Source organism: Epargyreus clarus, unplaced genomic scaffold (genome assembly GCF_041222505.1).
Source record: "Epargyreus clarus isolate Ecla_fem2 unplaced genomic scaffold, WU_Ecla_fem_2.2 ptg000015l, whole genome shotgun sequence".
In the NCBI taxonomy this organism is placed as follows: domain Eukaryota; kingdom Metazoa; phylum Arthropoda; class Insecta; order Lepidoptera; family Hesperiidae; genus Epargyreus; species Epargyreus clarus.
Window position 1 is genome coordinate 7,431,884 of NW_027332223.1, and position 16,711 is coordinate 7,448,594.

Here is a 16,711-nt window from a genome sequence, read left to right on the forward strand (position 1 = left end):
CAGGACATAAACCATTCTTTAATCTGAGGTTAACTTCTGTATTATTTAGAGTTTCAAATACGATAATAATCAAGAATCTTCACATGATATCAGGTGAATGCAGTACACCTTGGTCGTTTGCTAATTCCATTAATAAATTATCATACAAGGATATAAATACAATAGATGATGATTGTCTTATGGGAAAATTATAAAGATGACCGTTTAAAGCCGTCCTTAAGTAAATTGTCTTTAGATATACTGGTATGTATAAAAGTTAATTGGTAAAAATTTATCATTTCTGTCGGAACAAAAAATATTATTAACGGCTTCTAATAATCATGCCTTCTGATCGCGGTACGTAACTTATACCAAGCAACGATTTAAGAATATTAATTACTGAGGAAAACTGTTACGCTCTTGGAGTATTAAGGATTTTTATTAATAATAAATAATTGGTATAGTAACTCATAGTTCCAAGTGTTATTACAAATAGTTTGTTAACGGCCAATATTAATAATCATCGATTTAATTTTCACATAACAAAAAAATATTTATTTTATTCACTTTAGGCGCGTTGGGCATTTAGACATGGGAAGAAACCATTGATCTCGCGATATTTACTGTAAACGACACCTCTGTATATAACTATATACATATACTGTGTATGTACGTACTTATATTCGTAATAAATAAAATTATAAGTAACAATAATATTTTAATTAATTTAATTCTTCATGAATTACTGACAATTCAAAAAATACACACGGAATTATTCAAGTTTTTACTACTATCGGCACTCCCAGAGTGCCACTGTTTTCATTCTCATAAATTTAAAATAATTATTTTAAAATAAAATAAACAAAACGTATTTTAATTTATAATCATCAACTACTGAAATAGTTTAGGCTATTCTAATCCTATAAATAAAATATCGATTGAAAGATCTTTGTTAGTATCAATTTACAAGTATCTGTAATTAAATGGTTATTAAATCCTGTTTGCATAATTCCTAGGTATTAAATATTTATATAACATTTTTTATAAATACATTACAATTATTCTAGACGACAATCGAGAAGTCATGCGTATGAGGCATTCAAGTTTTTGCAATCGTTATAAATGATTGTACTAAACATTTGTAAATAACATATTTATTAAAATAAATGAATCAATTAACCAGAACACTAATTACATTTTTTGTTTATTTCGTTTTTTCAATTTAATTATTATATTCCAACTTCATCTGCCTGATATGACCTATTATATTAATACAACAAGCGACGAGGACGGCCACCGGGGGGGTTTTAGTGCGGTAAAAATCCCACATAACTCGACGTCGTTCCCACGTCCTCGGGTACCTTTTGAAGGTTTCCCCCTCGTTAAAAAAAAGGTATTATTAATAGCCGATATAAACTTCCAACACGTAAAAACTCTACAGAGCCTATGACCTGTGTGTTCGAAATAAATACAGCCCTGAAAATGTTCTTGAACGTGGGGTCAACATATCGCAATCGTTTTTACCATGTTATCGTGCATTTGTGAAAACCGATTATATAAATATATTCGGCATTATTTAACGTGACAATTATTATACCATTCTTGTCTAATTGGCACCGAGACTCGTACACAAGGCGACCAATAGTAATTTATACCGAGTGACATTGTGTATCATCACATACATATCGATAGCACTTGCGTGGTTCGCCCTCTATCCTGCTTAGAATTTTATTAGTTTCCTCACGACTTTTAACCGCTACGTTCCGTTTTGTGCAGTGCCTCAGACATTAGAGAAAATGGTTCGTATTTATTAATATATTTCTATATAACTGAGACTGATTAAAAATGTATTTTTTATGATATTTTATTAAGAAAAGAGATTATTTCTATCTAACAATCATAGGACATGCGCAGCTTGCAACTCACCGTAAACCAACTAAAACAGTCTAAATATTATATGTACGTAATTTGTTATTCAGGCAACATTTTAGAACGTTTTAAATTAAATGTGAACTATATACAACTTACAAAATTCGTCTTTATCATAGTGATAATTTATTAGTTATTTAACATGACATTTAGCTAATTATGAGGTGCTAACATTGTGTCCAGCTTGAATAAAGTTATATTAGCAAGATTTAAAATGTTAGTTTAGAACTCGGGTGATAGGTGTCGCCTAAAGCAATTACAGTGTAATTACACGCTAATACAATATGATAATTGCATTCACGAGATCGTGACCACGGCTTTAGTAGCCGGCGACTGAGCGTAAACAAACTGGATGCAACCTCATGTTTGTATTTATGCCTGAACGTTATGATCATGTGGACTTGATCTGTAACAGATTCTCACAGTACAATACAGTTTTTATTAACTTTCCTTGCGATAGTTTATCTTAATAAATTACTTAAGTTCTACCTTCTTTTTGGCAACAATTAATTATACAGTTAATGGTTGTCAGTTTATTTTTAAATATTTAATTACAAGACGTTTTCATTCATCTATTCCATTACACATAGATTTTTAAAGTTGTTTGCATAAAGGCATTATCCAGAGATACCATTACCAGAGTAATGTGGCCCGATCAAATCCGGCACCCCCTGTAACCCGATAAAACAAATATTCTTCAATGTATATAATTAGTTGGATAAAAAAGTAGGTATTTAGGTACTCCATTACAAATCCTGACTACGTTATATTGAAGTATTCGTTAGTTAAGGCTTAGTATGCAAGTACCTAGATATTTGGAAGATTTTTTTATTTGATGATCCTTTCTATTTACGAGTAGTTGCTAATTCAATTTTTCCTTAAATTGAATCCTATCCAATGACGCAATAATAATATAATATTACTAGGTCGGTTTTAGTCCAAATGAATGAACTATCTGATTTTTTTCGAAATCCGCCCTGGAGGTACCCCCTTGCGTAAATTACGCTATTTCTTACCTATATTTTGTTGCAACCTGTCTTAAAAATATGTACACATGTTTAATTTACTCAATTATATTATTTGGCCAAGTAGTATCTTACACGTGCAAACTTAACTTTAATTATTAATAATAGACAACTATAAAAAACTGTTTCTCTGAACTGTTTTTATCAATCGTCAATTGCTTTGTCGGAAATAGAAAGCGTATTTCTAATGCAAATAATATACTTATTGACGATGCAATAATTTCCATTGGGAGTTGATATGACCTGGAATCTATTGAATAAAGATTGTATAATTTTATTTAAAAGATAATGGTATAAAATACAAAGGACCGCGCGTACCCCTGGTACGTTATTTTATATGAAATCCTATATTCCTACATATCTACTTACTTTCACAATACCTAAAGTATAATAACTTTAATAGTTTCATGATTTAGGTACTTCCTATACCTATAAATTGTAGGTCGCTGGATTTTTTCCGAAATGTATTTTTGATTGCAAGTGTATTAAATAATAGGTGTAAATATATTTAAATACCTCGGAGTATCTGAATCCGAGTGTGCTATTGCTCGGTGTCCGGTCAGCCTTGATGCAGCATGGTCCATGCACTATACTACAGACTCCAAAGTCTCGGGACCACCAATAAAATACCCATCGGTCACGAAATCTTAGTGATGACTGTATTAACTATGAATTATATACCTAATGTCGAAACGTCAAATTAGAAATTTTGGATTTAATAATTTTAATATTTCGGCCAGTCCCAACTACTAAACACTCTTTTTTATCCCCTTTATAAAAAAGTTTTATAAAAATCGCGTTTAAATATTACCACTTTACTTCCACACATTTATATTCCGTGTCTATAAACCAGCTAAAAATATAAAATCTAGAAATACTGCATATTTGCAAAAATATCTTCCATTTTATTTACATTTTAGGTAAAAACCTCTTACAAATTTTGTAATTATAGTTACTTGTTTGTATTATTCGTATAGGTAATCACTAAAACCATTGGTATTGTTTAGTTATAAGTGTGTAATCGACTCACAAAGTCAGTAATTTTAGTTATACAATGTTGTCATTATCCAAATTTCAGAATATTGTATGAAAATAAAGCCATAAAATAGTTTAAATTACTTACTTTTATGTATTTTAATTACATCCCGTTTGTAATTCATGAGTCGATCATTTGAAAAGAAATTATTTTCTTAGCATTTTCGTGCCTCTGTTTCTTTGTATCTTTTAAAACAGGTATGGTAAACCTTTTTAAGTTGCGGGCCAAAAAGTATGTTACCGAAGGTAAAGCAACGTAGTCGCAGGCACAGTGGAGGTACGAGTCTGAAAAGAGGTCAATGCCTGCCAATTTTCCTGCTTCCTAGTGCCGCCCAAGGAGTGAGCACAATTTTGCCTATCAAAAAAGACGTCTTCCAGGCTTTCATTTTGCCCTCCCCTAAAACATGTAGCGGGCTGGATCCTAAGCTGAAATGAATGATGCTGTATCCGCCCCACGGGCCAGTTACTGTCATATTGTGAATTTTATAATTGTATTTTATGTTTTACATAATATGGAGGAATATCTAGCACGTTCCATAACGTTACTCTAATACTGACTTGCAAGTACCTATCTACAAATATACTATCTATCTACAAATCGACAGCAAATTGTAATAGGATTTGCTATATGGCGCGATCAACCCACAATTTATGCAATATTTTAAAATTTAATGTCAAGCCCTTTAAATTTACCGCCTCTGCCAACCTCTATAATTCGATACCCAGTCAATTTGTTGTCCCCTAGCCGGCAGGTTCCCCCTAGGCAAACTACTCAGCCTACTCACCTCACCGGAAATTCTGAAAGACTCGTTTTAACTTTCAAAAGTATTTTTTACTTTATTTTTGGTCGATACACATTTATTCAAAAATCCAAAAAGGTACCTAATTAAATGTAGATACTATAAATATAAAAGACTTAAAAATATTAATCCAAAAACCTACATTAAAATTTATCGATGCTTATTTGCTGTGTTTATTACTTTTATCGAGAATTTTCGTAAATAAAAAGGCCGTCTCGACAAAACTAAATTACAATTATAAAATATTATTGCCTAATATTTTAAATAAAATAATTTTTCCGTCTTCTTTTATTTTTCCTTCTTTTTATTACATTTTCCGTTTACCTTCCTTTAGAAGCCGAATATGTACCTAACTAAGGCCGTCGCCCTGTACCATAGTTAAATTTCGTAATCATACTAACTAGCATTGAGTGAGCAATCCCATTAATATTGTTGTGGGGCGATAAGCGTTACGCGACAAAGTGGCGACATCGACGTCCCGAGTCAAGAACAAATGAGTATGATTATGATTGGGAACTCGTGGTCCGCTCCTCGTGAGAGATCATGTGATCGTGATGAGTCCACTTAAGCAAATAAATACTCGACTCCTATCCGCCAAATACTAATGTCAACACTCAATCGTTAACAAACTTAATTTCAGAATGAGGCATTAGTAAACAATTTCATTGTTCCAAGAGATCAAACATTTGTACAAATATTTACACCTCACAGGAGTCTTATTAAATTAGATACATTTATTGACATCGCTCGGTCCTTGTTAAGATTATATTGAAATAAGCACTTATTATGGATGAGCAAATGTTACGCGAAACGGCTACTGAAAAGGAAATAATAAGAATAAATTTCAATTCCCGCTTTATAAATAACTTATAACTACTCAAGCAATAAATCTGCTTTATAAATTATATCTATTGCGTGAGATTATTACTTAAATTGTATTGTTTGCAAACATCATAAAATGGGACCCATTTTATGATCTTTGCAAACCAGTAAATAGACGTTTCATGAAATGTTTTCATTAAAATACTTAAAGACAAAGGGAAACTTTTATTTCTTATGTAGGTACTACAAAATCTTTGGACATTAAAAGTGTAGTGTTACTTGGTAAGTTTGCCTTTTTTGGTGCTTTGACGTATTTATTTGGTTTAGTTATTTTTTTATTGCCACATATCATGTATTTTTATATTATCTTAACAAACATGGCAATAACACTTAACAACAAACTGTTATATGCAAATGCATAACTCTACTAATTTCCATTATTTAAGAAGTTTATACTACTTGAACAATGAACAATTAATACTATGGTCCTACCTTAGAACGTACTCCATTGCAATATATTATAGCTTCTGAAATATAATGGTAGTAAAAAGAGTTATCTTCAGAGTTAGAGTATTTTTTTACAAATATACGCATTAATCGACCTTGCTTCGTCGTAAAATGAAAACAAAGTACATATTACATTTTTGTAAATCTTGTCAATCCGTATAAGTCTAATATTTAATACACTCGTATTCATTTAAAATCGCCGATTAAAAATTTCAAAGTATATTAAAATTATATAATAAGCTAGTAAACCAAATTTTACTCAATAATTTATTTGTGCACTATATATCTTTATATATATTTCTTATGTGCGTGTGTATGTCACTGAACTCCTCCTAAACGACTGGACTGATTTTGATGAAATTTGTTTTGTGTATTCAAGGGGACTTGAGAATGGTTAAGATTCACAATTTAATCCGTAGGATAAGGTTTTTTAATTAATTTTTAATTCGTAAGTAGTTATATAATCGGAAACTATGCATTTGATCAAGTGATGATCTTTAGCAAAGTTGTTGTCCAAGAGCCCACGAAGGTTTGGGAGTTGGTAAGAGCAATTTTCGACAGATGACACCACTGTCATTCCAATGCAGGTACAAATTTTCCGTTTTATGTATGTCATAGTATTTTTTTTAAAATGCGGGCGAAGCCGCGGGCACCACTAGTCTTATATATAAAATTCTCGTGCCACAATGTTAGTTATCGTACTCCTTCGAAACGGCTTTACCTATTTTTATCAAATTTCATATGCATATTCAGTAGGTCTGAGAATCGGCTACTATCTATTTTTCATGCCCTAAGTGATAAGGGTTGTTCACCGATAACATATTTTTTTATTTATATGGCAACACAACGTTTGCCGGGTTAGCTAGTATAAATATAATGTACGGTTTGCGCATGCATAATATATTTTCCATAATTATAAACTTGCCTGTACTCGTGTAATGTAAGATTTTAATATTAAAATTATATGCATATGAATAAAAATACTTAGTTCCTTTCTAGTTTGAGATAGGCCTGACCACATGAGATGATTTAAATCAACGCTAGGGTGTTTTAAGTACTGTGGTGCCATCTAGTTTAATCAATGTCATCCGTAGCATCATGGTACTAAATCAATGCGAGAGCAGAAACGAACGTTTGACAGAGACAAGCAAACAAATCCGGCTTATTTAATTGAAATAGGCCACCTCATGGATATGTACGTTACATACTTCAAACCAGAACACATCGATTACTTGACACTGTTGTTGTAAGGTTAGTTTAGGTTTGATTAAAAACATCGAATGTGGCGCATCAGTATCAGCAGCATCCGAATGTTGACGTGGCGACGCGTGCGCAGACGAAAGTCAAACTGTATAAATTTTAAAGAATTATGATGATTTAAAATTTAAAGAATTAAGAAATAATGTAATAAAAATTTATTTAGTAGTAAGTTTATCAGTCTATTTCTATTTGTTTATACATCAAACAACTCAATACTTATTATGTTAAAATATATAAAAAAATATATAGCGTATCGACATCTATTAATTTTTGTTTACTATGATTAATGTGGAATTTAATAAGCATTTAACATTATTATATTATATTGATATTAAAGTACCTCATCTGCCTTCAGCGACAACGTAATATGTTTCATAACGGGTTTTTTTTAAATAAGATACCAATTCTTGTGGCCCTAAAGGGTCTTCTGCCGTTACAATTATGTGTCGTAGAGTGCCCCGTGGGTCAGTCTCGTGACTCTGCTTGCGTTAATCCGCTGATTGCCACTTAGTTTCAATCATTTAATGTCTCGCTATTAAAACTTCCAGCCAGATAAATTTCCTTTTTTATTAAAATTAATTAACTTTTGATATTTTTTAATACTTGTAAAATTCTGTAGAAAAAAAATTGTACGGTAAATTCACTAATATAATGTAAGACCTAGGGAACCTAGGTTAGGATTTGTTCGATATATAGTAATTTGTGAAGATAAAACAAAAAAAAAAAGAAAATTAAAAAATAACTTTTGGCGGGTAAGCATTCTGAATATACTAAATGATTTAGGAATCAATTTACTCAATAATCAATCTGAATATGAATATATTATATATATATATATATATATATATTCATATTCATATTCAGATTGCTATGATACACATTATTTCGGATTTAAATTTGAAAGAACCTCGATACCGGAGAAAGCTGGAAAGTATTATCTTTAAATGGAACATAAATAGGTACCATAGTCATAGATTAGTAAAGATTACTCACTCATAACAAGAAAATGTACCCAGTTTTGAGGATTGAAATAGTTGCGTAAAAAAGTTTTGCCACGTCTCCGTGCAAAAATGTCCCTAAAATATTTGAAATAATGGTTTATTTATTATGTAAATTACGCAGTATTAGTTATTTATTCGTAAATTTTCTCTAAAAATGTTTTTATTTGTCAAGAATTCAAAAAAAGAACTTACTAATAAGCCGTTTGTGGCTTCATTCAATTTCAAGGCGGCAAAGTATCTTTACTAATTTATGCATTTAGTAAAATATAAATACTGTCTACAAGTGCTGTTGAAAGAACTACAAATACTTTTTACGAGTTTAGATAAGATAAGAATCACAAATAACTTTTTCAATATTATTTATTTGTATAATTATTAAAGTAGTAGATTTTATTGTTCTAGGTAGGACTCGAGATAAAATTACAAGTAATGGAGATATTTAAAAAATCTTTAATATCAATGTCCTCATATTTTACTGAAGCGCCTTCTATAAATGTTATCGTTAATACGCACGAGTGAATATACGAAATACCTACGTCCTACATAGCTATTAAAACACATTGAAGAAAATAAACTTATTAGAAAAAATACAATCGATAATACGGTTTTTTGATAATTACTTGCCAAGAATTTTTAAGGTTGATAATTTTAACCGACTTTTCAAAGGAAAGAGATATATTACCTATCTAGTCTTCAAGTTAACACTATATATTGTATTTTAATGTATTGTATTTATAGTTGATTTCATAAACGAACTTAACAGAGTTTAAAAAGGATATCTATGAAAAAATGCTTGTAAAAAATCTAGGGCCCCGGTAACATCCCCGGAAGGGCGTAACATTTTTGTTTCTAAATGTACTACTGTCGTGCACTATATATAAAGGTTCTCCTCGGAAGTCATCGTAACTTACAAGTTACGATAAACAGCAATTTATATGCACTTATCAATAACAATATATTTAATATAATTTATTGTTGAAAAGTATGTAAACTCTAGTTTTTATCTGAAAAGTGTATATAAAATTTACCTTTCTCAAAAATACTTCCAAATCGCTTGCGAAAACAAATGAATCAAACTAATCTACACTAATTTATCTACCAGCCAAATATTAGAAAGAATATAATATTACTTAAAATCATGTGACTAAAGAGTGGAACCTTAGTTCGTCAATAGTATACGAACGGGCTGAAAAATTATAAATTCGGTCACGTACCAAGTACATCAACAAAAACAACATTTCTTGCCCGCCTTTTTTTTCTATCACATGATTCTTTATTCACGTGACAATATCTCGATCTATATTCATATTCTTTACATTTAAACACTTTAGCCAAGAAAAGTTTTACACCACTTACTCATACTAAAATAGTGTATTAAAACCCTGGATAAAACCTAAACACAATACAAATATTTCCTATCTTTTCAATGATAAATGATATCAATTTATTAATATCTTAGCATTAACTTTTTTTTCGAGGGGGAAACCTTCAAAAGGTACCCTATGCCGTAGGAGAGGCACGGGGTTATGTGGGATTCTTACCGCACTAAAACTCGGCTCTGCGTAGAGAACTCCGGGAACGCGAGGAACGCAACCGGAGTCCTCTTAGCTCGTTGTCCCATCGGGCTCCGCCCAGGTGAGCGCGACGCTCGACACACCGTCAGGTGGGCACGACGGTATGCGACCAAGCTAGGTACCGGAAGCCCCTTTTAGTCGCCTCTTACGACAGACCGGAGATACCATAGCCCTATTCTGGTCCCGGAACTACAGGGACAATCTTAGCATTACCTAGTCTTAACAAAAACCAGAAATGGGTGACGCTATATTAAAGCTAAACTAAGGAGACTATTAAAGGAAGCTTATAGGAATTCGGCTTATTTATGATAGTTATAAAGGACATAACATGGAATATCTATTACGAGTCTTCGTAGAACAGTAGAGTACTTGAGGTGATAGTAGAATAGTGTCTCTAGGACCAAAATATGGAGTAATGGAGTCTACCAGACATTAGATTCTGGATGGCTGCAAGTTTCATAAGTAGGTACGTAAAAGCTCGAGGTGAAACACAGTACTGATTAAAGCATTAAAATACTTTTCTAGTCACATCATTATAATGGTATTTTAGAAGGATTTCGTGATCTACACATAAACATATAACAAAGAAGATGTTTTATAAAAAAAATAAGGTATTTTATATGATGTTTTTTTATTTTATGAGCGACGACAAGACTATGGTTCTGAATCATACAACAAGGAACCCTGCCTAATATTAATTTACCATTATATATATAATAGAAGATGAATAGAAGATGTTTTATAAAAAAAATAAGGTATTTTATATGATGTTTTTTTATTTTATGAGCGACGACAAGACTATGGTTCTGAATCATACAACAAGGAACCCTGCCTAATATTAATTTACCATTATATATATATATATATATATATATATATATATATATATATATATATATATATATATATATTTTAGTACAACATAATATCGTTACTAACATCATTAATTAACATAAAATAACGAGAAATATTATATAGTTATTAATTAGTTATGCATTCAAAAGAAAGTCGAAAAGGAAGTTATTATAATATTCGTTATTATGATTATATTTTTGATAATAAAATATATTTAACGACTATCTTGTAATAGTAACATATTTAGAAAGTTAAAGTTGATCAATCGACGCTATCTGCCCCTATTTTTGTGTTAAATGACATGTAGATACGGAAATAACATTACGAAAAAAATGTAAAAACAATGAAAAATTCTTCTATTTATAAAGTTAATATAAGTATGATATAAGTATACGTTAATTTTTTATCAAGTCAATACGTTTAAGAGTTTACTTACCCCATAAATTTGGGGTACATACTCTTATAACAAATAATACACATGTTGCAGTGAGATAGTGCGGAAGTCTGAATTATAATCCAAATTCAATCATTTAAAAATAGATAAAGAAGTATATGTTAGGAATACAAAAAAAAACAGACATCGTTGCGTTTTGAAATCCAAGCGCTAATGACTACAGTGGGAAGCCAAAAAAATCCGCTTAAACACTACCCTAACATAGTCCGTGAAAATAACATATATATGCTATGGCTTTATGTGTCCTTGTCAAGAGCATAATTAGGGTATAATAGTTAAAACATATTTACAAAGCTAGCTGAGAGTGGAGGCTTCGCGAATGAAATAACGTAGCATCATACGCCTGAACATAAATTCAGTACTCGGTTTGACAACGCGGCGCACGCGCAACTCTGCGCTGTCAGTATACGTGTTTGAACATTCGGTCTCCGTTCTACTAATGTATTAATGGGCATGGCAAATATTGAAGGGTGTGTAAAATGTTGTTCCTTTTTACATAAAAAGCCTAAACCATATTCTTTGGTATGAAGTTTAGTTTGCGTTCCGGAAAAAATGTTTTTTTAGAATCGTAAACATGTTGACCTACACGATTCGGCATTTTCAAATCTTCGTATCTCAAATATCGCAATAGGAGCAATTATTTTTATTGTTATTTCTGCTTTTACCATTGTACAGATTCATACTATCGTTGTCATCCATATTTTCAGGTACTAAAGCATGTCATGTGTCGGTGGGTTACATATGTTTTGATTTTATACAATTTTAAATAATTAGTAAAGTATATTTATTAAATTTAACGTTTGAAGATAAAAGCTCAATAGAGTAGCAGCCTAAGATGTGGTTTTTAAATATCGTTGTCTTTAATATTATAGAGATTACATTTTACGTGTTGAATAAACCATAACGGACAGTAACGAATATTATATTTTCGAATTCCAGGTACGAAAAACAAGCATACGAATGACAGCAATAAGGGAATATCCCTTTGACTTGAGCGACCTACAGAACCAACAGAGTGACGTGACGGCGACATGCCCGGCGCCCACTAAGACAGACCAACCCACTTCTATACTAAGCCCAGTCTCTACTGCAGTATCACGAGTACCCACACCCGACGGGAAGAGAAAAGTATCCATCATGGCGGACGAAAGCAGCAAAGACAGGGAAAACTTACCGTCAGAAAGGTAAGAACAATTCAACGCTCTCGTTAATAATAACACAATACGTACGTACATACTTATATAAATATATATTATTTATATAAAATACATTTATAATTTGCTTCAAGACGGTGAAGATTACTCATAAATAGGTATCATAGAATTTTGATAGATATAAATTATTTATTTATTTTTCCATAAATATTTTCGCAAGTGTATAACAATTTCTAATTCAGTCAGAACACTTAGTAACACAAACTGGAGTAAATCTTGATTTGTAGACTTTAAGAAAACTGTGAGATTGAACTGTACCTACACATACTTACAATGATTTTGTTAATATAAATGTCATTATATAAATAGTCAATCTGCAATGTTAAGTCGGGCGTGGTCGAGAAATAAATAGGAAAGCACAAGTGGCTAATTATACGCGCAACCTCAAAGCTTATGGGCAGGTCGACTGTTCTATCGGAGATCCCGGAATTCTCCACCAAGCGCTGAGGACGGCCACCGGGGGGGTTTTAGTGCGGTAAAAATCCCACATAACCCGGAGTCGTACCACGTCGTCGGGTACCTTTTGAAGGTTTCCCCCTCGAAAACAAAAATAAGGTTGACTGCTAACTTATGCCCACCTCGACTTTTTCGTATCTACTTTAAAAGGTCGGTATGGTGAAATAACATTTAGGTAGTAGCGTTTCGGTTATGAAGAAGCGAAACTTCCCAAATTGTAGGAAGTGATTCAGCCTCTCTACTATTAACATATAAAACAACCAAAATTAATTACAAATGTTAGATATTGAAAACATTAAGCAAGGACAGTGAAGTGCATAGAGGTGGTTCATTATAAACATTGTTTTAGCTGTTTGCTAATTATAAAATTACGGATAAACTATTTGCGGCGTCGCGGACGTAGTAGGTATGCCTAAACGATGAAGATTTTCAATAGACTTAATACTTATATGTATTTACAGTTGTTGTTGTTGATTGTTGTATGTGATGACGGATGTATGTGAAAATAAAAGAAAAAAATAACTGTAAGGTTGTGACGTCAATCCTTATTGTTCAATTATGACTCCGGCGCCGTAATTTTATTGCAGCTTGCTTATACGAGTTGTTATTGTATAACAATAATTGAATTTTACTTATGAACTTTTTTCTTAATAGACCAGCAGTAAATGAACATGGTAGCCTAGTGGTTAAGAAACTCGGCCTTTCGATCGAGGCGTCCGAGGTTCAAATCCCAGGCGCGCACCTCTGATTTTTCAAAGTTATGTGCGTATTAGAAATTAATTATTACTTGCTAAACGGTGAAGGAAAACATCGTGAGGAAACCTGCATACCTGAGATTTATTAAAAAAAATCTCAAAGGTATGTGAAGTCTACCAATACGCACTTGGCCAGCGCGGTGAACTATGGCCTTATCCTTCTCATTATGAGAGGAGCCCCGTGCCCAGCAGTGCGACAGTATGGGTTGTTGATGATGATGATGATGATGAAATGAACATGCAGTGCACCTGATAATAAGCGTGCTGCCGCCCATGAAATCTGAACATCTGAAATCAACTCGAGATAAAATCACAGTCCTACCTGACGCTGGCCGGGCTACACATGTATTGCTAGCCCTAAGGTCTAAATAAGAAAACCTGAACATGTCTCCCACACGTTTTCAATCGAAATACAACACTGATAATAGGCAGAATTAGGTTTAAATTAGACAAATGTAATGGTTTCATAAAAAAATACATAATATACAAGTACATTATGTATTCAATAAATACATATTACATCGAATACATGTATCATGCAAATGCATACAAATTTGATAACTATTAGCGAATACTTAGCTAATTAGTTAATTCAGCATTTCATATATTTTAAAATCATTCGTGGTAAGATTGTAACTGCGACGAGCATGCAGTCCACCTGATGGTAAGTGGCTACTGCCGCCCATGGACATCTGTAATCAACCCCAGATAGGCTAAGATATACCTGAGGTCGGCCACAGATGCGCCGCTACCCCTGAGGACTAAGCTGGAATGCCTCGGGAAAGTATGTCTCCCTTACCACACCCCTCAAAACGGAACACAGCGGCGCTTAACACTGATGTTATTAGGCAGAAATAGGTGTGGCGGTGGTGCCGCCGGAGTCGAACCACAAAGGGTTCTACTACCTTTAACCACAAAGGGTTCTACCATCTTTAACACTGCCTTGTTTAAAACTGCCCCGGGATTGATTTCAGATGTTCATAAGTGACAGTAACTACTATCACCGATTTACCGTCAGCTAGACTGCCTGTACGTTATTATACGCTTAGTTGCCTGTACGCTTAGTACGTTTATTTCACAAATAAAATATTATTAATTTCAGCTTAAAAATTACCTACGTAAAGAGTCTCATCTTAGTCTCTGTGTTTTATCCACAACATTGGAAACTCTGGCGTTGTAAGAATGTTATAATCACCATTCAAGTCGCGGAATAATCAAATTTAAACATAGTAGCTCGTTATGTTGTTGTCAGTTATATATACAGTTATAGATAGCTTTGCTCCAAACGTGCTTAAGACATATTAGAGAACATAATCTCTTGTGTCCGGTTGGTTTTTAAGTCTCGCTTACACACTTAAATGTAGATATGCTCAAGTTTCGTGCATTAAGATTTTTTAATGACACTCTACCATTGACACTACTGTGCCACTCAGTCTCAGACCTTTTTTTTATTTGTTACGGGAGCAACGCCGGGTTATGTGGGATTTTTACCGCACTAAAAGCCTCCCGGTGGCCGTGCTCAACGTTTGTTAGAAAAGTCCGGGATCTTCGACGGAATACAACCGGAGTCCTCCAAGCGCGATGCCCAAATCGGGCTCTGCCCTGGAGGAGCGTTCGCTTCTCCCACAACATCTGGTGTTTACGACGGTATTCGACCACACAGACAGTTCAAGAGTGGGATCATGCCACCCGCAACCCCGGAAGCCCCCTTTTAGTGGCCTCTTACGACAGGCAGGGGATACTGTAGCCTTATTCTAGTCCCGGAACTACAGGGACAACTCAGTCTCCGACCTACAACATTAGATTAATTACATAGAATTACATTTCTATATAGCGCCGTCATCAACTAATAGCCTGAAGCCATATAACACAATAATATATTTCTAAAATCATAAAACTATGTATAATTAAATTATAATAAAATTTAAATTGAATTAAATTTTAAAAAATATTTAAATTCAATTGAAACTCCTTATGGAAACCTACCGCTACCTTTACACCCGAACACTGCAGCACTACTCTACTAAATAAGGCTTAAGTAAGACAACATTAATCGCCTCTCTACATGACCGCCTCATGCATAATAAGTTTTCAATAAAGAATTTCTGATTTCATTATATTCAAGTGTGACAGTCACTCACCAGCAAGTTTGATACTCTGTCGTATATTTCTGTCGCTTTTACGCGTGCGGCCCGCGACGGCCGACCTTATTGTTGTATTTACTACGAGTATGCTATTATAATTATGTAGATACTGGGTAGACACATAGGTACTATGTTTTAAAAAAATCATTTGAACTTATCACGATAGAAACTCAAAGCCACATAACCACAGACACAAAAGCCTATATTTTTGTCAATCTCTATTTTTAGAGAGAGAGAGAGAGTTTAAGGAAAAATGATGAACTTATTCTTATAGAATTACAACGAAAAGAAACTGACTTCGTCTATATGCGCGTGTGCCTTTTATTTGTTTTGATTTACATAAAAATAGAGAAGCCTTTAAAATTATGGAGAACATTTTTTGAAACAATTGTATTTTAAAGTACACCTTTACAAAAATCTATGTAAATTAACGTACACATAACAGATAAGTGGATTTTTAATGCAAGATCGAAGTAACGTAAATGAAACCTACCTAAGTATTTAACATTACCAAATATTTAAATTATAAAATCAATGTTAAGTCCAAACTTTAAACATTTGATTGTCAGTAAATTGGTACCAAATTTTCCATTGAACACTTCGAGCCTAACTTCTACGTTTCCATTACATGATCGTACCCTACCACATCTGAATATGCAATGAGCAAGCAGCCCGTAATGTTTCATTTTAATAGTGTCCCTTTCACTCATACTCATTGGACATACATATAAAGATTCATACCTTGCGGATCACGTGAATATTATTTAGTGAAAGGCATAACTTGTAGTACCAAACAAAGGAGACCTGTTTGAGTATAGGTCTGTTATGGTCTCCCAGCGGCTTGGTGTCATACTGGAGGTCAAACTATTTGGGCGTTCCACAATTCGTAAAACTACATACA

General features: G+C 33.0%; 1 protein-coding gene across 3 annotated transcripts in view; it reads left to right on the top strand.

Moving 5' to 3' along the window:
- Positions 1 to 16,711, top strand: part of LOC140747752 (sodium/hydrogen exchanger 9B2) — a 50,454-nt gene that overhangs the window by 12,286 nt on the left and 21,457 nt on the right. For 2 of the 3 annotated variants that reach the window (XM_073080340.1, XM_073080341.1), the window contains one exon: positions 12,181 to 12,425. In XM_073080340.1, coding sequence (XP_072936441.1) covers positions 12,181 to 12,425 — 245 coding nt within the window. Of the gene's footprint in view, positions 1 to 1,760; positions 1,779 to 12,180; positions 12,426 to 16,711 lie in introns of those variants that run through there. The other variant, XM_073080342.1, reaches the window with a different exon arrangement.